At 33.3% G+C, this 21,693-nt stretch overlaps 11 protein-coding genes across 11 annotated transcripts; 6 read left to right on the forward strand and 5 right to left on the reverse strand.

The window, feature by feature from the left end:
- Nucleotides 1–662: 662 nt before the first annotated feature.
- Nucleotides 663–1,772, reverse strand: BX664DRAFT_255796 (RGS domain-containing protein; the record flags this gene model as incomplete). The annotated part of the gene is made up of 3 exons (XM_051540432.1): nt 663–1,027; nt 1,092–1,374; nt 1,461–1,772. The coding sequence occupies 3 exons, from the start codon at nt 1,770–1,772 to the stop codon at nt 663–665; spliced, it is 960 nt and encodes a 319-aa protein (XP_051405695.1).
- A 1,670-nt stretch (nt 1,773–3,442) lies between these two features.
- Nucleotides 3,443–5,355, reverse strand: BX664DRAFT_256109 (POT family-domain-containing protein; the record flags this gene model as incomplete). Its single annotated transcript, XM_051540448.1, has 4 exons — nt 3,443–4,015; nt 4,117–4,903; nt 5,022–5,121; nt 5,175–5,355. The coding sequence occupies 4 exons, from the start codon at nt 5,353–5,355 to the stop codon at nt 3,443–3,445; spliced, it is 1,641 nt and encodes a 546-aa protein (XP_051405696.1).
- Nucleotides 5,356–5,722: 367 nt separating this feature from the next.
- On the reverse strand, nt 5,723–7,011 carry BX664DRAFT_311020 (uncharacterized protein; the record flags this gene model as incomplete). Its single annotated transcript, XM_051542567.1, has 5 exons — nt 5,723–5,886; nt 6,042–6,229; nt 6,535–6,602; nt 6,685–6,789; nt 6,880–7,011. The coding sequence occupies 5 exons, from the start codon at nt 7,009–7,011 to the stop codon at nt 5,723–5,725; spliced, it is 657 nt and encodes a 218-aa protein (XP_051405697.1).
- A 1,676-nt stretch (nt 7,012–8,687) lies between these two features.
- Nucleotides 8,688–11,407, forward strand: BX664DRAFT_290676 (uncharacterized protein; the record flags this gene model as incomplete). Its single annotated transcript, XM_051541901.1, has 10 exons — nt 8,688–8,964; nt 9,033–9,311; nt 9,407–9,433; nt 9,496–9,649; nt 9,717–9,824; nt 9,907–9,931; nt 9,995–10,164; nt 10,229–10,437; nt 10,530–10,712; nt 10,968–11,407. 10 exons carry the CDS (start codon nt 8,688–8,690, stop codon nt 11,405–11,407), a joined length of 1,872 nt encoding a protein of 623 aa, XP_051405698.1.
- A 236-nt stretch (nt 11,408–11,643) lies between these two features.
- BX664DRAFT_322932 (GCN5-like N-acetyltransferase) lies at nt 11,644–12,225 on the forward strand. Its single transcript, XM_051543583.1, has one exon. It carries the CDS (start codon nt 11,689–11,691, stop codon nt 12,199–12,201), a length of 513 nt encoding a protein of 170 aa, XP_051405699.1. The 5' UTR covers nt 11,644–11,688; the 3' UTR covers nt 12,202–12,225.
- Nucleotides 12,226–12,594: 369 nt separating this feature from the next.
- On the reverse strand, nt 12,595–14,233 carry BX664DRAFT_322934 (Cys/Met metabolism PLP-dependent enzyme-domain-containing protein). The gene is made up of 3 exons (XM_051543584.1): nt 14,022–14,233; nt 13,607–13,894; nt 12,595–13,513 (listed from the first exon to the last, which is right to left on the reverse strand). Exons 1-3 carry the CDS (start codon nt 14,160–14,162, stop codon nt 12,779–12,781), a joined length of 1,164 nt encoding a protein of 387 aa, XP_051405700.1. The 5' UTR covers nt 14,163–14,233; the 3' UTR covers nt 12,595–12,778.
- Nucleotides 14,234–14,401: 168 nt separating this feature from the next.
- On the forward strand, nt 14,402–16,043 carry BX664DRAFT_290680 (programmed cell death protein 2). The gene is made up of 4 exons (XM_051541902.1): nt 14,402–14,592; nt 14,676–14,848; nt 14,918–15,056; nt 15,141–16,043. The coding sequence occupies exons 1-4, from the start codon at nt 14,470–14,472 to the stop codon at nt 15,945–15,947; spliced, it is 1,242 nt and encodes a 413-aa protein (XP_051405701.1). The 5' UTR covers nt 14,402–14,469; the 3' UTR covers nt 15,948–16,043.
- A 189-nt stretch (nt 16,044–16,232) lies between these two features.
- BX664DRAFT_322938 (uncharacterized protein) lies at nt 16,233–17,044 on the reverse strand. The gene is made up of 4 exons (XM_051543585.1): nt 16,976–17,044; nt 16,751–16,890; nt 16,625–16,679; nt 16,233–16,554 (listed from the first exon to the last, which is right to left on the reverse strand). Exons 1-4 carry the CDS (start codon nt 17,004–17,006, stop codon nt 16,448–16,450), a joined length of 333 nt encoding a protein of 110 aa, XP_051405702.1. The 5' UTR covers nt 17,007–17,044; the 3' UTR covers nt 16,233–16,447.
- Nucleotides 17,045–17,219: 175 nt separating this feature from the next.
- On the forward strand, nt 17,220–19,022 carry BX664DRAFT_322943 (ZPR1 zinc-finger domain-containing protein). The gene is made up of 5 exons (XM_051543586.1): nt 17,220–17,356; nt 17,450–17,490; nt 17,571–17,691; nt 17,808–18,482; nt 18,567–19,022. Exons 1-5 carry the CDS (start codon nt 17,258–17,260, stop codon nt 18,942–18,944), a joined length of 1,314 nt encoding a protein of 437 aa, XP_051405703.1. The 5' UTR covers nt 17,220–17,257; the 3' UTR covers nt 18,945–19,022.
- Nucleotides 19,023–19,415: 393 nt separating this feature from the next.
- On the forward strand, nt 19,416–20,186 carry BX664DRAFT_322946 (cytochrome c oxidase subunit IV). Its single transcript, XM_051543587.1, has 3 exons — nt 19,416–19,698; nt 19,761–19,892; nt 19,970–20,186. Exons 1-3 carry the CDS (start codon nt 19,497–19,499, stop codon nt 20,104–20,106), a joined length of 471 nt encoding a protein of 156 aa, XP_051405704.1. The 5' UTR covers nt 19,416–19,496; the 3' UTR covers nt 20,107–20,186.
- Nucleotides 20,187–20,755: 569 nt separating this feature from the next.
- BX664DRAFT_290689 (prefoldin, alpha subunit) lies at nt 20,756–21,678 on the forward strand. The gene is made up of 6 exons (XM_051541903.1): nt 20,756–20,910; nt 20,968–21,073; nt 21,134–21,165; nt 21,264–21,338; nt 21,397–21,502; nt 21,570–21,678. The coding sequence occupies exons 1-6, from the start codon at nt 20,833–20,835 to the stop codon at nt 21,620–21,622; spliced, it is 450 nt and encodes a 149-aa protein (XP_051405705.1). The 5' UTR covers nt 20,756–20,832; the 3' UTR covers nt 21,623–21,678.
- Nucleotides 21,679–21,693: the final 15 nt, after the last annotated feature.

Raw genomic sequence — 21,693 nt, forward strand, 5'->3', positions numbered from 1 at the left:
ACATACTACTCACGCACGTACACACGTTACGCCCACACAGGCACACATATATATAGATAGATATTCAAAAATGCATAATACTCACTGAGGGTTAAATACAAGAAAAAAAAAGAAATAGATATTACTATTGATTTATTAAGAGACAACAAAAAAAAAAAAAAGAGGAAGAAAAATCATTTTTATAAACTATTTCCATATTCAAGAAGGGATGATGTGTCTTGAATTTTCTTTTTTTATCTTTCTACTGAATATCTGTACCACAAAAGTACATAAAAACGAAATAGTCAATGTATAAAAATAAAATCAGATGAAGACTTATGTAACACCAATAGTACAAAGAGAATAAGTTGTATTACATTCATGTCATTTTATTAAAAGGAATCTACATAAGGTAAAAATAAGTCTATCTAAAGTATAAAATGGAGGGGATGTTCATAAAAATCTATTGAAAACTACTCTGACTAAATTAAAAATAAAATAAATGGCATAAAGTGTGATAAGGCATATACATATATAATAAAAGTACATCGAATAAGAATATATAAAAAAAAAGAGTGTAGAAAAAATTTCGGAAGTCTAAACTGCATAAATGGTTGGTTGGTAGATGATCTACGTAAAATAAAATAGCCACATGTTGTTGTACACATCCATAAAAAGTAAAATCATTTCTTCTTTAAAAAATCAAACTTGCTTTTGCCTTGTTGTTTTGGAGATTTACTTTCTTGAGGAGATGGTGATCGTTGTTGTTGTTGTTGCTGTTGTTGTTGTTGTTGTTGATTATTGGAATCTTCATTTGGATCTTGACGATAATAATTAAATTCAACACCAACAAGAGTACGACAATATTCATGAATCATTGACTTGATCAATTCGTGACGTCGTTTGGAAGTTTGAGACACACTCATAAAAACTGGTGCATCTGTCAAAGGATTGGTGTAAATCATGGCGTGTTCACGTTCAATATAATCCAACAAGACATTGACTGCTGTAAATCGTATTTCATCTGGATAATGTGTTGTCAATTCGCCTATATATAATAAAAGATGAGATTTTTTCGTTCTTGTTCTATATTTAGATATCAATTATCTTACCACAGTTAGTGATCATTTTTTGATATATATCTGTCATCAAGAAACGCATATAACTGGACTCCAATAAAGAGTACACCGATCGTTTCGCCGTTTCAAAGCATTTTTCTACATCCTTTCGCTGTAAAGCATCCGTCACTGTTCGTCGTACTTTGTCATCCAAGTTGACTTCAAAATGACTGTTACGAGTCAAATAAGTATTAAAAATATGTTGTGCTGTTGCTAATTGTTGTACACGGGACACGTATTGAAACGTTTCGTATTGTTCCAATTCAATAAAGAAAAACTATAAAGAGAATAAAAAGAAGCGAGTGTATTTTGATCTGATTAGTAATACAACCAAATCATTGTCATTTTTTTTTTTTTACTTACCAAGTTTTCATGACTATATTCTTCCAACAGATGATATAAAAAGTAACACAGAGGAACCTTGGATTGTAATAATGCCTTGAGACCTTCCTTTTTGATTTCCTTGATACAGATATCGTGAGGAATCTGTTCGCCAAAAAAATGATCCAGTTTTTTCGATGATCTAGTTGTCTTGATTCGATAAATAGTATGCACATCAAAACTAGGAGAAGTGACTCCATTGATAGTCATAATACTTGAAATAGAAGAAGATCGAGGTCGATTGTTGCTATTATTGCCATTGGTAGGTGTTGATTGCGATATCGAATTGGACATAGGAGGTGGTTGTAATCCGGCCGCAGCTGCAGCATGATGTACACTTGCTGGATCCATCATTGAAATTCGTTGAAAACCAGTTGTTGCTGTAGATGATTCATGTACTCCGGAATACAAAGTAGAAGAACAAGAGCTGGTAGGTTGAGGCTGTTGTTGCATATCAAAATAAGTTGTTGTTGAATCTGATAGAAGAGAAGGTGTCAAATGTCCTCCTTGCATATTGTTGTTGTTGTTGTTGTTGTTGTTGTTGTTGTTATTATTGCCAAAAACGCTACTTGGACGAGACGAGTTAGCTGATGAGGTTTCTAATACTTCTTGTACGCAATCAGGAGCCAAGGATCCTCGTCTAGATTTGCTGATAGACTTTGGAGTTCGTGGTGATAAAATATCGTCAGTCACAGCATTGACTCCATTAAGATTGATATGAGAAGGTCGTCGTCTTGCTGTTGCATTACTTGTCGTCCGATCTATCTGCATCGTACATTAATGTACTATCAAACACGAATCGAGTATGGATCAAAAAAAAGAAAAAAAGAAAAAAAAAAAGAAAAAAAGAAAAAAAAAAGAAAAAAAGAAAAAAAAAAGAAAAAAGAAGAAAAGAAAAAAAAGGAAGAAACGAAGTGGAGAGAACCCAAAAAAAGAGGGGAAAAGAATGAAATAAAAAGTTTTATCCCCGCTCTCAAGCGAGGACCGCGCTAATTGGGGAAAGTAGCGCTTTCTTTCTTTCATCATCATCCGATAGTACTGCACCAATGATCGCTCAAGCTTGATTGCCATGGAATAAGATATTTGATTAATCATTTACTCGCCGCACCAATGGTTTTTAGTATCCATATACAGGATTTATTTCTGTTCCTTTTTTTTTTTTTTTTTATCTGAACTTCTTTTTTTAGTTTGATTATTCTTAAACTCCACGAACCATGTTGCTAGTTATCTTATTTTATAATATTCATTTTTTTTATTTAACTCTCCTCATCTGATATTAAATGAATTAAATCAAAAATGAGGAAATAGTGCTTATCAAAGCTTATTTACCATTATAGTTCAAAACCCTCTCTTTTGTTCTACCGAAATGTCGTCATTTGCCTTTCTCCCTCTCAATACTCTCATCATCGGAAATTCAAACCTATGCATTACTTCTCTACTGTATTCCCTTAAAAGCACGTGGCCACTTGCATTACTTCCTGCCGTCGCGATAACTCCGTCATGCAAGTAAGGAAAATAACAATAAAATAGCTCGTTTACCAAAAATAGTTCTCTTTTTTTTATTGTATTCTACAAATAGATTGATGACGATGAATGATGATATTTAGATCCTTGATATTTGGTGCTTATTACTGATGAATGATATTTTATGATTACTAACGGGCTATTCATGATGAATGATCGATGATGAATGCTCATGTTTGTGACTAACACTAATGATCATGTAGTACTTTTATTACCTGTCAATTTGAGTTCATCACGATCTCGGTTAAATATTTTGGCATAAGAAATTAGACTATTAAATTCCTTTAGTCACGTTGTCATCCATTGATCCCATCATCCATAAAAAAAAAAAAATAAAACATTCCAATCATATTTTCTTCAAACAATTGAATCACAGTTTATTCATTTAAATTAGCAGAGTGATGATTTTATTTACATGATTGACAAGAAAGAACAATTAACTAGACCGTTGACTTGATACCAATTTCATATTCTTCTATGGCTTCTTGATGTATCTTTTGATTGTAAATATCTTTTTCAGTCTGAGCACGCACAATATTATCTTCTTCCACATCAGTCGCATCATTCTTGCTATGGCATACGTAAAAGAGGATAGCGCAGACAAACATGGCGACACTGATACCGGTATACATCCATTGTAATTTGGGATCCACCGCCACTGAGACCAAGGTAAAGCCCAACAAAGCACCAATACAGTTAGTAAATAAAAACATGGCCATCACCAAGGATTTCATCTTCTCTGGTGCTTTTTTGAAAGCATATTCCAAACCGGTGATGGAAGCAAAGATTTCAGAGATGGCAATTAAGATGTAAGCGGGCACGATGATGGCGGCTGTGATATCATTCTTGTTACCAGTAGGATGATCATAGTAAGGAGGTCGTGTATAGATGATGTGCTGAATAATGGCAGCATAGGCCATCGCAAGAGATGCAAACACAAATCCACAAGTGATACGTGACATGGGTCGCATAGGGAATCCAAGACGATGAAGAATTGGGTAAATCACTCGATCCTATACAAAAAAAAAAAAAAAAAAAAAAAAAAAAAAAAAAAAAAGGTGTCAATGAAAACCATCATCCTTTTTTTTTTTTTATTATTTTAGGGAGATCTTACCATGATAGGAATACAGATAACCAAAGTTAAAGGATTAAGAGTTTGTAAAATGTCATTTGGTATGGAGCCAGTATGAGTGGTCGCAACCATGGATACCAAGTTGTTCGTCATTTGAGAATAGCATAGCCAATAGATAGGATACCAGCAAAAGACTACACATGCTTTGAATGTCCGGCGAAGTTCATCAACAAATACATCATCCCAAGTGACATGTAAATCAGGTCGAGAAAGTTTTAACTGAGAAGGTTTGCAACCATCCAATCCAAGTTTGAAAGAAAGCTTGATGACCGAAGCGACTTCAAAAAATATACTTCCACGAGGAGGGGTTTGGATGTACCATTTTTTACCGATGATGACCAAGAAGATACCAGGGATAAAGACACAGGTGGGTAATAAAAAGGCAATCCAAAAGCCCACGTTTTTTTCCAGTAATGTCGTAGCAACAGAAGCCAGAGAACCACAATTGATGCCCCAATAAAACATATTGAATAATTTTTGATAGGTAGCTTGAGGACTAACAATCACACGTTCACCATTGGCACGAGTACGAATAAAAGCCTTATTGTGAGGGTATTGTTCAGCCACCAAAGGTGATACATTTGATTTGATGCCTCCCGTTGCAAAGCCAATCACCACAAGCGCAACTACAAAACCTGGAAATGCACTACCATTTTCAATTGCGGCTGGAATCGAGGTACATGTCAAAATTAATAATCCAACAAAGTATACACATGCAAATACAAGAATCGTTTTATATTTGCCTAAATATTGATCTGCAATCACCGCACTATTTGTTGTAAAAAAAAAAAAAAAAAAAATTCCATTTAGAAATAATGTTGTTTTTGGTAACTCCGTTTTTGACATTTTTTTTTCCACGGTCCCTTTTTTTTTTTTTTTTTTTTTACCCAATGATTGGAGTCACATAGCACCAAAAGTTAAAGAAGAGAGTCAAAGCAGTGGCTGTTTGTTGACCTTTACCCAAAGCACCAGGTACTGTAGCAGGATCTGAAAAAGAAAAAAATGTGAATTGGAATAATTATAATCATAATAATACTTACAAGAAGGTGGAGGTGGTTGTTGAATATAGTTTTGAAAAGGACCACTTAAACCATAAAAAGTAAATCGTTCACAAAATTCAATCAAGATGATCAAAAACGCTGATTTTGGGATATTGTCGGCTACTTCTCGTAAGTTTTTCCAATCGTCCACAGTAGGTTCTTCGTTTTCATCTTCCACCATGGATGATGACGATGGTAGATCTGAAGCAATCTCTGTCGTGACCCCATAATCTTTTAATACATCTTTTTCGTTCATGCTGTGACTCTAATCGTGGGAAGAAAAAGTAAGAAAAACAAAAAAAAAAAAAAAAAAAAAAAAAGAATCCAGAAAACTTTTTATTTTTCTTTTTGACCTGTGAGCGGAGATCAATCCCTTTCTTACTTTTTTTTTTTTTTGATCCATCATAGAAAAAAAAAGGATGAACGAGTTTATAAATAGTATTACAATTTTAAAAAACATCAAATGTTCATGTTTATTTCATTGAAGTCTATGTGATATATTAAATAAATCATCATCATACTATAAACTATCTAAAATGAAATCTAAACTATAAATCATCAAAGCCATCCAAGCCATCCATTGTTATAGGTTTACTATTGTCCGAAAAGTATATCACTTCAGAAGTATGGCCATGTTTCACTTGATATTTCATCCAAAAAGACTTTTTTTTTTCCAATACCGGATTGTACCAATCACGCCACTGTAGACGATCTATATGAATAAAAAAAAAAAAGAGAGAAATACAAAAAAGAAAAAAAAAAGAATGTTAAATTGTATCATGATGAGTATCTTTCCACTCTTTCTCGATGATCATTCCTTTTCCTTCTTCTTATTCTTCCAAACAATGATTATTACCTAGATCAAACATGATTCCCGCTTGTCATCCATCAATAAATTCAAAACTGCATTTACTAATAATTGTCTATCCAACATTGTGTATCTTAAAAAACCATTGACATTCTTTCCAGTCAAAGACACGTGAGTTTTTCCGATCGATTGTATCTTAGTTCTCCGAGTGAATTGGATCCAATGATGATCTCTGCCAAATGTCTCCCTATTTCAAAAAGGTAAAAAAAATAATGATGGGTTTGAATACAAGCATGCACACCCTTGTATTTTTTTTTTCTTTTGTTTCTTAATTTTCCATTCAGGTTCATTGGACTTACCATCGGACCGAATGATTCATAATAACAAATCCATAAAAATTTGTTGAATAAAAGGTAAGAGTATGTGTTCGTCAACTAGCCATCGTTTTCCATAAAGAAGTACCAAACAAAACAAAAGGGAAAATAAAGCCTTGCATTTTTTCACCATCAATGTGTGTCGCGAAAAACAAACGAGCCAGACAACCTTGTTGACCAAAAGAGGGAACCACAGAGTATCCGAAACATATGACCTGAAGAACTACCTACTACCATAAGAAGACACTAAAAAATGAAGATCAGTTCTAAAGGCGATACTGTATTATTATTCCGCCCCAGATTTTTATTATTATTATTTTCATCTTACCAAATGCAATACTAGTAAGTTCATCCATTGGGTTAATAGGTACAAAAGTAGATGCATCATATAATCAAGTAATGTCTGTATTTGGTTCATCAACAAGAATTCCGTCTAGTCCAGTTTTGCATAAATCAAAGTTGGATCGAGTGTAACGTGTTAAATCACTTCTACTTTGATGACCTAGTATATCATCCGATTTACTACATGTTCATCTAGACAAGTTCCATCCATATTCGTTATATATTCATCTAGTCCATTGTATGTCCAAATAATTGCATCCTGTTTCTTGTATTGATCTAGTTCCCATCTTGGTGTCTGTCCATGCGAAATCATTCAATTCACATAGTTGTCGATACTAAAAGAAAAAAGAATCAGAAGAATATCAAGAGATTAGTGTATGTAAATTGAAAGAATGAGAAAAAAAAGTATGAAAGGAAAATGTTAGAAAGGATGTAAAACAAGGAAAAAGGTTACAAAAGTAAGTAGAGAAGAGAGAGATTGACTTACCAGATATATATAGTAACCAAAGCCAATAGAAACAAAATAGGATTCCATATACTACTTGTCCGTTTTCGCTTCGACTGATGTGAAAAAACCTAAAAAAGAAGAAAAGAAACGCTCATGAAAATGGATTAGTATCATTGTCCGATGTATTACTTTCTATTTCCTCTTGTTAACATTACCTTGAGTTCATAAAAGATGTTTAATAGATGGGGTTGACGACATGACTACGTAACCGTTCCATAGGAAACAAACCAAGAGGAAAAGTGCCAACCAAGCTAGTTGATAGAGGAAAGAAAGAAAAAAAGTAATAAGGAACGAAAAAGGAGAAAAAAAAGTAAAAGAGGTTTGGAAAGGCAGAAAAAAAAAATAAAAAAATGGGATCAGTTTTTGGACTTTACAGCCAAAATTTTCAAATTCCTCAGCTAAATTTTGGCTGTAAAACTAAATCGTCGAGGGTACATCAGGCAATTTTTTGAAAAATCGATGAAATATTTTAGTGTTTTATTGCACATTAGCTGGAAAGATAAGTGATAAAATGGTATTAGATGATATTAAACTACTTTTTTAAGAGGAATCCAATGGTGGTCATTTTATTCGATGATGATCATTATTGGATGAAGGATGACGATATTGAATTTTATTTTTTAATTTACTCTATAAATTGGGAGGTAATCTATAAACTGCTATTAATGCAATTGAAAGAGAATGGTTTCATGTATACTCAGTTCGAAGTTGATGCGATGATGATGATTTCTGAGCGAGTTGCAGAAGGAGAAAGAGATACATTTCTATCTCATGTGATATTACAAAAACAATGGTTAGAATTTTTGATGAATAAGCCAGAGAGAAATCAACTACTACTTTAAAAAAAGTGGTGGCTAGATAAATCAATGAATGAAAAGATGAATATATATATATATATACATATTATAGGAACAAAAGTCTATTCCTTATTTGGAAAATCACCGAAGTTGGTGCAGTGCCATTGTCTATTTTATTACATTGTCTTGAAGCAAGCATCACAAGAGTAGACTATAGAAAATAAATGACCATCCTCATTATACTTGATCTCATACTGCTTTTTTTTTTTAAAAAAAAAAAAAAAAAACTGTTATGACTGTTTGCTGTAATGATGATGATTCATTCAAAAAACAGTAACTTGCTGATCAATTGTATTAGAGAAGTGATGAGTTGATTTGAAGGAAATGATTTACAATGAGTGCAAGTCTATTTTATACATAATAAAAAAAAAAAAGTCTATGACTTGGATCGAACTCTAATATTCATCTATTTTATTCATTTTAAAAAATGATCTTTAGGAGACTCTCATCACTTCATCACTTGAAAACGGACTTTCAAAATGGGCAAAACCAAACAGCAGGTTTGGCTGTATGCTGTATGAACTCCATTTTCGATTTGAAATTTTTTTTTTCTCCCCCTCTCTCTGTTCGATATTGTTTTTTATTTTTTTGCCATTTTATTTTGACAGATATTTTTACATTGTAATGGAAATCGTGAACGAACTATGTCCTTTGTGTACAGAGAAGAATCCTACTGGTGCTCAATATGATATTTGGCTACAATGTGATGCTTGTTCCATATGGTATCATGCTGATTGTTTAAAAATTCCCGCTGTTGACTGCGATACAATTGAAATCTTCCACTGTCCTTCTTGCTTACCTATACATGGTCCTAGTACTTGTAAGTATGACATTATGTTTTTATCCTTGTCTTTCTTCCTCTCTCTCTCTCTTTTTTTTTTCTCCTTTACCATTTATAATCGTTGGCTACTTGTCTCCAGTATCTATTTTCTCACCCTCTTTTTTTTTTTTTTTTCTGTCTCTCTTTAGTGAAACCTCAACCAAGAAAGTCAAAACGCGATAGTATACGTTTGAATTATGCTGATATGAATGAAGGACTTGCAGGTGATGAAAAAATCTGGGGCAAGATGCTCAACACCAAGACATTTGACATGGACAGATTCAAAAGATATAAAGGTGATCAAGTCACTTTGGAACGTTTTCGGAAACATGGATTGAAGGAACCTTTTGTTATAGAATGTGATCAAGATCTTGGTATGAAGATGCCTTCAAATGAAACAACAGTACAAGATATTGCAAAAGCTGTTGGTAATTTTTTTTTTGTTGTTGGATATAGTTATAAAATCATAAGAAGAAAAAATTTACTTAACATTTGATCTTTTTTTTTTAATTATTCAATACAGGGGAAGATCGACCAGTAGAGGTCATTGGTAAGTTCTTTAGATGATACTTTCTTGTTGAAAATAATCTTAACTCTTTTGTTTTCTAATAGATGTTGCTACTCAATCGGATAGTCCTGGTTGGACTATGGGTAAATGGGCAGAATACTACAACAATCCCGATCGAGATCGTATCAGAAATGTCATAAGTTTGGAAATCAGTGGAACGGAATTCGGAAGTAGTATTATTCGGCCCAAACTTGTCAGGTAATAAATAATATTTGAAGGATGATGGAATAAAAATGAATTGATTTAATTTTTTTTTTTATTTTAGGGATATGGATTGGATTGATCATATGTGGCCTAAAGACCTTCGACCCAAAGAATACCCAAAAGTTCAGCTTTATTGTCTAATGGGAACAAAGGATTCATATACAGATTTGTAAGTATATTCTTGCTACTTGATGACAAACTTTCTAATCTTTCTCTTTTTTTTTTTTTTTTTTTTTTTCCTTTTGTTTTAGTCATATAGACTTTGGTGGAAGTTCGGTAAGGATGAAAAAGGATACAGAATCAAACGGATATTCCACTCATATACTTTTATTTTAATAGGTATTTTATCACATTATCCGTGGCTCCAAGATTTTCTATTTCATTGAACCAACAAGCAAGAATTTGAAAAGATACCAAAAATGGAGTTCATCACCAGAACAATCGTCAACTTTTTTAGGGGATGAAGTCAAATCATGCTATGCAGTACATCTTAAGGCTGGAAATACAATGTAGGTCATAAAAGACGAATGGAGAACAATGGAAAAAAACTAACGATATGAGCAAATGTAATAGGATTATTCCCACTGGATGGATACATGCTGTATATACACCCGAAGATGCTTTAGTGATTGGTGGAAACTTCCTTCATGGTTTGAACATTGGTACACAACTACAAATATATGATATTGAAGAAGCTACGAACGTCCCTGCAAAATTTCGATTTCCTTATTTTAAACGAATCAATTGGTATGCTGCTCAAAAGTACAATTCTATACTTCAAGGTATTGAAAAGAAAAAAAAAAGTACGGTTTAAATAGGATCAGTCAAAGAAGATTAACAGTTGTTATTTTTATTATTATTATTATTTTGATAGATGATTCATCATCATTATCCATATTTGAATTGCAAGGCATCATGGATCTCGCTCAATGGCTTCGAAAGGACGTAGAATTATTAGAAAAAGATACAACCTCCAGTCAAGAACGGAAGAATACTAGGGCTGACATACCATCATCTATCGAAGATCCATCCGATTTGATCTTCAATCTCATACAAGGTGTTGAAAAGGCAATCTCTAGGTTCAGCAAAGAAAAGAAACGCAAATCATCTCCACTCGCGCAAAATACCCACAACGACAGCAGCAACAATGGAATGCAGGACTCTGATAAACACAAGGTGATCAAGCTGAAACTGAAATTTGGACAAAAGGAAAGTGATGACAACAAACAACAGAAACACTCGGGTAATGATTCGATTACTGGCAACATTGACAGTAACAACAACAACAACAACAACAACAAATTGACTGTAGGATCTAGTACTGCAACTCTCCAACAACCAAAACTTGTTCTCAAACTAAAACAACCATCAAACAGAGGACATGTTAGTGACGATGAATTTGTAGTCGACGAAGAAGAGGAATTACTAGGCTTTGGCGAGGAGGATTATCTAGTGGATGATAGTGATGATTTTGAATATCAAGAAGAAGATGACGAATTCCATCCGGATGACGGTACCAAATCAATATCAAGGCGAACTACAACAACTAAACGATCAAGGAAACGAACAACAAGTAACAATGCCAGCAATAACGTTAATAGCGATAGTAGCAGCGATGATGATATGGGAACCTCCAAAAGGACTGCTGGCAGTTCTTCAGTAAGAAGACATCCACTGACGAAACGAGCTAGAACACCTTCAGCACCATCAACAGTGAAGCAACGATTATTAGATAGATTTGTGCGACGTTAATAAAACCATATCTTTTTCTTTTTTTCTTTTTTTACTTATTATTTTGTGTTTATTGTCCATCCATTCATAGCTTTTTTTTTTTTTTTTTTGTGTTGATAGCTTGTCATATGGAACCAAACGAACGGATTTCATCTGCGGGGTATTTAAGTAAGTATTAACAAAAAAGGGCGGGACCTGATTGGCCAACCGAAAAATTGACACACTATGAACTCAAGGATCTTTTTTTTTTTTTTTTTTTTTTTTTTACCTCTCTCTTTCTTTTTTTTTTTTAGATTTATTCCATGATAGAAACAACATTGCGACCTGCCACCGAATTGGATGCTGACCTTCTTGCGAGGATACATACTCTTAGTTGGCAAACAGCTTATCGAGGTATATTACCAACCAAGTATCTTGACCATGATATACTCAGGGAACGACAACTGTATTGGCAACAAGCAATGACAAAAGCACCATCGGACGAACGATTAGTACTGATAGCGGAAGACAAGCATGGGGAAGCTATTGGATTTGTATCTGGGGAATGGGATCGTGATTGTGGCTATGGTGCATTGTTGGACCATTTCCATGTGTTACCGGAGCATCAGGGAAAGGGTGGCGGATGGCAATTGATGGAGGCATTTATGGCGTGGGCACGACAACTCGGGGTATCTCGTCTCTATCTCTATGTCTTGGATCAAAATGAAAATGCTATTAGGTTTTATGAACGCCGGGGTTGGCGATTTGCCGATCATCATGTGGGCCATTTGGGTGGTGTAGATCTAGCTTCTAGACGTTACGAATATATTTTTTAATAAACATTGTACTTTTTTTTTTTTTTGACTCTGAAACTCTTCATGAACCAATATTGCTTCTGTCTGTTCTATTCATCGTGTGTGTACATGTATATGTGTGTGTGTGTTCGTGTGTACTCGTGAGAAAATAAGCAACAGGTGCACAATCTGTCGTCTCGTGTATTATTCTTTCCCGAGAACAAAGATATATGAGAATAATGGATGAGTACAATGATCAAGTGGTCAATCCCAAAAACGTATCCCAATGACCATGTATGGATATCCGCGGAACGAATGAATGTAAAAAAGAAAACTTTATTATGACGATGCTGATGATTTGAATTCATTTGCCTTCCTATCCGTTAAATACCTGTTGCATACAAAATAAAATAAATAGATTCACTAAAAAAAAAAAAAAAAAAAAAAAGGTAGCCCAGTTTTATTGCATCACGATTATTAATAAAAAGGATAAAAATAAAAATAAAAAAATAAAAAGTAAAAAGAGGGTCTATAAAATATGTACAATAATCCAAACTAAACTAAGTATCCTTAAGCATACTAATTCTAGGTATCCAATTCAATCCAAACAACGTTTCTATTACATGTTTTCCAAGGCTTGTTTGAGATCTGCCAATAAATCTTCAATATTTTCAATACCAACAGACATACGAACCAAGTTTTCAGTGATGCCCAACTTTTCACGATCTTCAGCAGAGACAGCACCATGAGTCATAATACAAGGCAATTCAATCAATGATTCCACACCACCCAAAGATTCGGCCAAAGTAATATATTTCAAGTTACCAAGGAATTTGTTGACATTCTCCAAATTACCCTTGACACGGAAGGAAATCATACCACCAAATCCACGTTGTTGTTGCTTGGCGAGTTCATGATTGGGATGAGATGGCAAACCAGGATAGATGACTTCTTCAATAAGATCATTAGTTTCGAGGTATTCAGCCAAGGCTTGAGCGTTGGCAGCATGACGTTGCATACGAATTTCAAGAGTCATCAAACCACGACGAGCAAGGAAACAATCAAAGGCAGAAGGTACAGCACCCATGGAATTTTGCATAAATTGAAGTTTTTCATAGATGGATTGATTGTTTGTAACGGCAACACCCATTACCACATCAGAGTGGCCATTGATGTACTTGGTAACAGAGTGGACAACAATATCAGCACCAAGAGCAAGAGGATTTTGGAAATAGGGACTCATAAAAGTGTTGTCAACTACAAGAAGAGCACCATGAGCATGAGCATAGTCAGCAATAGCACGGATATCGATAATACGTAAAGTAGGGTTAGTGGGAGATTCTACCCATACAAGCTATTACAAAATAATAACAAAAAAAAAAGATTAGGAACATTCCCTTTTTGCCGTCACCCACTAACTCCGTTTCTAATATTAAAATTTTTTTACCTTTGTGTTTTCTTGAAAATGAGGCTTGACATTGGCAGCATCATTGAGATCAACAAAAGTTGCTTCGACACCATTGTGAACAGCTACCTTGGTAAAGTAACGGTAAGTACCACCATAAACATCATTGACAGAGATCAAATGAGCACCGGAATGAAGAGTATTCAAAATAGTAGCAGTAACTGAAGAACCAGAAGCAAAAGCAAGACCATACTTTCCACCTTCCAAAGCGGCAACAGCAGTTTCAAAGTTATGACGAGTAGGATTTCCAGAACGAGAGTATTCGTAACCCTATATATAAAAGAAAACAATAAGAAATAAGTTTTTTTTTTTTTTGTTCCTGTGTATTCCCGTATTTTTTTCGCAGGCTCTCGTGGGAAAAATGACATCGCCGTTCCAATTCAACTATTATACTTACAGAGTGAACACCGGCAGCAGTTTGTTTAAAAGTAGTAGATAAAGAAACAGGAGGAATCACAGCACCAGTGATAGGGTCAGGTTCTTGGCCAGCATGAATAGCACGGGTACCAAAGCCAGAGGTAGCATTAACAGGAGACATATTGATGAATGTTATAAAGATATGAAAAGAAAAAGATAAAGGAAAGAAAAAGGAATCAAAAAAAAAAAAAGGTTTTTAAACTCTCCTCAGTCTCAGTTTTGTACAACCAGCCAATCACCTTCTTTACTATAAATGATGAAATTTTCCACCTGTCAATCGCAAGCAAAAGTGCTCTTTTCGGCCTTTGAATTCAAGGTTCCCATTGGTGAATGGGATGATCGAAAAACACTAAGGAAATGAAAAAAAAAAATTTTTTTTTCTACTCCCCCTTCTCTCTACTCCTTATTGCACTAGTAGTCAAGATCTAATGTCACAAAAGAAAAAACAATCCTCAAGCAAGATACAAAATATATTATTAGGTGTTCCTGATGGGTTTATATCAAAAGAAGAAGATACGGATCCATATATCACAAAGTTAGGTGGTCTCCCTGTAAGTACACAAAAAAAAAAAAGTTGTCATATGCATAGCTGTCTTACAAATCAAATTTTTCTTCTCCTTCTTTAATAATCAAGGTGTGGCTGAATAATGACGTTACTCCTCCAAATGATCTATGCCGCTGTCGTCTTTGTCATGATTGGATGTATCTACTCTGCCAAACCTATGTTCCTTTACCTGATTCAATTTATCATCGTGTGATTTATATTTGGGCTTGTAATCGACGCAGTTGTATGCGTAAGGACGGAAGGTAAAAAAAAAAAAAAAAAGAACAGTATAAATTACACCATGCAGGAATTGACTTATTTCAATAATGTAGTTTCTCTGTTGTACGATCTCATTTAGTAGACGAAGACTACCTACGTGCTCAACAACAAAAGGAAGAACAAAAGAAGAAGAAATTGGAACAGCAAAAGAAAAAAGCATCTACTGGTTTTGGTACACCTCAAGGATTTCAGGTAAAAATAAAAAATAAAATAAAAAAACAAGCATGATAGTTTATACAAAGGAAACAAAATAAACTGACCATAGTATGATAATAGTTAGGTGATTTATGGGGTGCTAACAAACAATTCGGTTCCAGTAAAGCTGATATAGGCAGCGGATTCGGTATGAACAAACCAACGACTGACACTCTAGCTGAAAAACTGGGCAAGCTTCAACTCAAAGAAAAATCATCAACAACATCATCATCATCATCAACAACAACAGTCGAACCAATCAAATCGAATAATGCTCCACCTGTAGATACCAAAGATTTACCATCATTTCCTGGTGAATATCTGTACATTACCCCTGAAGATTTAAACAAGGATCAAGATGTAGAGATTGATATGTCTCGCTATCAAGAATACCTCGATTTGGAAGCTGAATTATTGAATGAGGAAGATGATACCAATAATGAAGAAGGAACTTGGATAAATGAACAATATGAAAAACAACAATTACCTCGTGGTGTGGATAAACAATTCAAGAAATTCATGGATCGTGTGGCGTATGAACCAAGTCAATGCATCAGATACGAATGGGCTGGATCTCCACTTTTGTATCAACAAACAATCGGTGATCAACATCTGGGTGGCAATCAAGGCGGCAAATGTGAAGTATGTCAAAGTCCACGTGTGTTTGAAATGCAGTTAATGCCGAATGTGTTATCTATACTTCCCACATCTGAATACGCAACAGATACTCAACCATCTATGAACACATCGAAATTGGATAGTTTGAACTCGGGTATGGAATTTGGAACGGTATTGGTATATGTATGCAAAAGTGACTGTCATCCTGGTGATACACATGATACTACTTTTGTCAAGGAATTGGCTTTGGTCCAATACGAATTAGATTAGATCATGTTTAGATTAGACTTGTATTGTACACTTTATAATAAAAAATAACATCTTGATATCATGTTTGATAATCAATGGATTACATTTTATTTCATCATTTTATTTTTTTCTATCATGCTTATCATTCCGCAACCACAATATAATAAACATATCATTTAGGAACATCATCATTAGTCATTTATATCTTATATCATCTATCACCACATATGATCCATCATCATTTATAATCCAAGGAAACAAATCAAATAAAATATCAACAATCCACCATCATGGAAATCAAGTCTTTTTTTTTTTTCAAAAATGATGATTTTATTTGATGTTTTTTCAAGTCTAATTCAACTGGAGCCAACGTATATAGTACAAGAATAAAATGAATTGAGATGGAAGAAGAGAATGCACAAAATAATAACAATAATAATAATGATAAAAATAAAAATAAAATGAGATCAACAATAAAATCAACTAAATGATTGACCAATAGTTAAAAAATTAACTATATTTCAGTAGCCACCCAAAGTCGTTCCAGATCCAGATGCAGAAGCAAGAAGGATTTCTTCAGGAATGGTCACCATCACTCTACGCTTTTCAGGAGGCACTTCAACAACATCTGATAAAAAAAAAATTGCTTGATCAATACCACATACAAATCCGTAATCTTTTTTTTTTCCTTTCTTTACCAGTCATTTCTTCTTCATTCACAATAAGTCCTTTACTAGCCATCCATCTCTTTTCCTATAGGAGAAATACAATATGAATTATGTTAATCAGATCAAATACATGTTTTCTTTTTTATTATTACTTACATTACGTAATGCCTTTTCTACTTTCTTTAACTTTTTTCGAGACAGGTTCTTACTAGCAGTGATAACGGCAGGCTTGGGATGAAGACTCTTTGCCTTGGCTTTCTGTAACCGTCTTCTCTTTTCGATAGAAGGACCCTTGACTAACACAAATAATAATAAGAAGAAGAATTTGAGTTCATATATCTCATTATAAAAAAAAAAATACTAACAATCCAAGTCCCTTACTTTTGTTCATGTTGCTTCTGCTAATAGCCATTTTGGTATCAATAAATATGAATGATCGTAAAAAAAAAAAAAAAAAAAAAAAAAAAGAAAAGAAAAAGAAAAGGCAGTCTGGGATGAAAAGGAAGTTTTCTTCTGGTGGATGCTCCAAAGTTCCATTTTTAGTCAGAACAGTGGCTTTTCTGTATTTCAGTCACCGAATACAACGTTTAAGCAAGAAAAAAAAAAAAAAATCAAGACCTTTTTTTTTTTATTCTTTTTTCTTTACTTTGTACTGTGAACATAATGGCCGATAAAACTGCTGCAGAACCTATCTTTGTTGACCTCCATGATAATAGCAAACCTACTGAAATTGAAAGTCTTTGTATGAAGTGTGAACAAATGGTAACGATTCTTAATTTGAATATATATATTTTTTTTTGTGTTTGGTTTATTCTAACGTTTCTCTTTTTTATTATTATTATTGTTTCATGTTAGGGAACCACTCGGTTTCTCTTCACTAAGATTCCTCACTTCAAGTAAGTTTAATAGAATACATATATTAAAGAATAAAACGTTTGTCTAACCATCGATATACATATTTATTTATATTAACCAGGGAAGTCATTGTAATGGCATTTGAATGTCCTCATTGTGGTTTCCGTAACAATGAACTTCAAAGCGCTGGTGCTTTCAATGAAAAAGGACAAACTGTTAGCTGCAAAGTGAATGGAAAAGATGTAAGTCAAAAAAAAAGAAAAAAAAGAGAGAAGAGGGGAAGAATGGCTGACAAATCCAACGGGATCTTAATGATAGAGAACAAAGTATAATTGATATTTTTCTTTTTATATATTAGGACTTGGATCGACAATTGGTAAAATCTGATTTTGCTTCTGTCAAATTTGAAGAACTCGATATGGAAATCCCTGCTAACAATCGTCGTGGATTATTGACAACTGTGGAAGGATTATTAGGGAACGCCATCGACGATTTAGATCAAGGACAAGCTGTTCGTAAACATATGGATGAAGATTTATACAACAAGATTAAAGTCATTATTGATACCATGGAATCCTATCGTGAAGGCAAACAATCTTTTACTATGACTATTGATGATCCTTCTGGTAATTCTTATATTGAAAACCGTTGCTTACCAGCTCAAGATCCTCAATTGACACTCCGATGGTATATCCGTACACCTGAACAAAATACTGCACTTGGTTTGTCCAATGATCAATCTGCTGCTGATCAAGCTTTGGCCGCCCGTGGTGCTGCTGATGATGATGATGAAGAAGTATCTGAAGTGTTAACATTCCCTGCCAATTGCTCCAATTGTAATGCTCCTAGTGAAACTAATATGCATGTGATGGATATTCCTCATTTCAAAGAAGTGGTCATTATGGCTACTAACTGTGAACACTGTGGTTACAAGAATAATGAAGTCAAGGCTGGTGGTGCCATTTCTCCCAAGGGTAAACGAATTACTTTGAAGATGACAGATGCTGAAGATTTGTCTAGAGATATTTTGAAGGTAAATATATATATATAATCATAGTCAAAGATACTCATCATATATATATATATATATATATATATATATATATATATTATATAGTCGGAAACTTGTGGTTTATCTATTCCAGAAATCAATTTGGAATTAACTCCTGGTACATTGGGTGGACGATTTACAACAGTAGAAGGGTTATTGCGACAAGTGCATACAGAATTAGAAGAGCGCGCATTCTCTCATGGTGATTCTACAAGTGAAGAAGCTAAGGCTAAATGGACCTCCTTTTTGACTGATTTGGACCAAGTAGCAGATGGTCAACGTTTACCTGTTACTTTGGTGGTGGATGATCCTCTTGCTAATTCTTATTTACAAAATTTGTATGCTCCTGATGATGATCCAGAAATGACTATTGAAGAATATGAACGTAGTTTTGAAACAAATGAAGATTTAGGATTGAACGATATGAAGACTGAAAATTATTAGATAGTATAGAAATATTTAGTTTAGGTTGTATGATATTGATTGAATAAAATAAATAATAAAATAAAATAGAAAAAAAAACAATTGATGATAACATTTGATTCTCAAATTTTTTGTGTTGTAATAGACAATGATTAGAAACATACGATATTCTCTTTTTCTAAATAAGAAAAAAAAAAAAGATCATCAGATATTTTAGTATTAGTTCGCCGCTCGATTTCCACGGTGCATAAGTTGTTTACTTTGTTGCAGTTGCTTCTATTAAAGATATATATATATATTCATAAATCCATCAGTAAAGTGAATGAAGGATAGTATGAATTAAATTTAGAAAAATAACTCGTAATGATAAAGAAGAGAAGAAGAAGAAGAAGAAGATATAAAAAAAAAATATGATAATGAGAGTGAAAGGTAACAATTAGAAAGGGAGGGGTTTTGCACGCGGGGGGAAGGTAAGATTTAATAAGCGAAGGAATTTTTTTTTTCTCTTTTACTTTTCCTTTCTTCTCTTTCTCTCTACTTTTTCTTTTTTTTTTTTTTCCCTCCGTTCTCACCATGTTACGATCCACTAGTTTAGCAAGACTCTCACTCAAACGCGTCACTGGTCTCCGTTATAATAGCAATGTTACTGTAGAATCTATCCCAAAGCGTTGGACTTTATTATCGACAGCAGAACAAAATACTATTGCTAAACAACTAGAAGAATTACAAAAGAAGGAATGGACTGCACTCTCTAAAGAAGAAAAAGCTGCTTGTTGTAAGTTTCATTATTATCCATTATTATTATAAAGAAAGAAAAATAACTTATTATTTTGATAGACTATGTCTCTTTTGGTCCTCATGGTCCTCGTACACCTATTCAAGGAGAAGGACATACTTTCAAAGTTATTTTAGGTGTTGGTGTAGTACTTACTGTCTCCACTATATTCTTCCTTATTGCTCGTGCCAAAGGTAACGCTATTATAGGATGTCGGGTCTTTTTTTTTTCTCTTAACCAGATCGTTTATTTATACATTTCTTTTATTTAGGTCAAGAAGTACCTCCATCTATGAACAAAGAATGGCAAGAAGCTACCAATGAATATCTCAAGAGTCAAAATTCCAATCCTATTTCTGGCATCTCATCAGAATCCTACAAAGGCAAAGGATATGTTAGCAAGGTTTGATTTATTTATTTTTTTAGTTTAGTTTTTAGTTACATTTACGCGTTGTTTTAACAAATAAAGTGTATACACTTGGATCAATATATAGATATATGGTTGAAGAAAAAAAAAAGTCATTCTTAAAAAAAAAAAGAATACTTTTAATTTTGATGATATTATGATGATCATGATTCATTTTATTCCTGTAGTATACTTTATATATTTGGTTTGAGGATCATTCGCCTTTCGGATATGATTATTTGTTTTTGGTTGATGATGGGATGAATATGATTTAAATCAGTCATTGATCAATCAATATTATATTGTTAGTCTTCATAATACAGCATTTCATATCAAATTGAATACTTTAACATATTCATATGCAGAGATGACAAGAAATTTCCTTTTTTGAAATATATATTTATTGAATGTACCCACAATTTTACTGCATAACACTCTCTTCCTATGAAGGTGATGATTAATAAAGTATTTATTCAAAATAACAAGAAATGAGTCATCATAAAATGGATCTGTAGAGAAAAAAAAAAAAAAAAGAGAGAGAGCGAACACATACATTATATCAACATTTGAAAGTATGGTTACCTGGTGAGGTGAGCTACGGCAGCGGTCTTTATAATGAGTTGGGGTCAATCCCTCTTTTTTTTTTTTTCCACAGAATCCCTGTTTTTTTTTTTTTCTTTATTTTTATTTTACCTTTCTCTCTTCCATTACTTTTTTTTTTTATTATTCATGTCAGAAACACAACAAATTAATCTCTCAGATCTCGATCTTCCTTCATTACAAAATGTCAAGAATCAATTAGAAGAAGTAAAGAAACAACATGATTGCTTTTGAAAACAAAACTCATCTTTTTTTTTTAAATAGGAATTAAATCATCTGACACAATCCTACACCAAATTGAAAGGTGTCCAAGGCCGTTTCACCGATTGTGCTGATAGTGTTAACAGTTTAAAAGCAGAAAAACCTGAAGGTAATATTATATGATAAATAACGCGTAAATATTAATATAATGTATTTATTGGTTATTTAGACAAACAGATCTTAGTACCTCTCACTTCATCTATATCCTTTTTTCTTTTTTGCTATTGACTAACTTTTATCTATATATATATATATATTCATTTTATTTATTCTTAACTTTTGATCTTGTTTGTTTTTACCTTTATGTACCAGGGAAACTCAGTAACGTGGATAAGGTGATTGTGGATATTGGAACTGGTTATTATGTTGAAAAGGTACAAAAAAAAAAAAAAGAAACGTTAACCATTAGAAAATTAATTTTATATATTACAGTCTGTTACGGATGCATCCAAATTTTATGCTGACAAGGTAGATTATGTCAAAAAGAATTTATCTAAACTTGAAGAAAATATTACAGGAAAACAGAATAGTTTACGAGGTAATATAGATTAAATTTATATTTATTTGATAGGATGATTAATTTTTATTTTTTATTTTTTATATAGCCATTGTTAGTGTTATGCAAGACAAACTACAAGAACAACAAGGCAAAAATTAGAAATAGTCAACTAAAATAATCTTGTCAATAAAAACTTCAAACGTTACACCAGTCTCAATTTTTATATATTT

This window comes from Halteromyces radiatus (assembly GCF_025201355.1).
Source record: "Halteromyces radiatus strain CBS 162.75 chromosome Unknown BX664scaffold_1, whole genome shotgun sequence".
In the NCBI taxonomy this organism is placed as follows: Eukaryota; Fungi; Mucoromycota; class Mucoromycetes; order Mucorales; family Cunninghamellaceae; genus Halteromyces; species Halteromyces radiatus.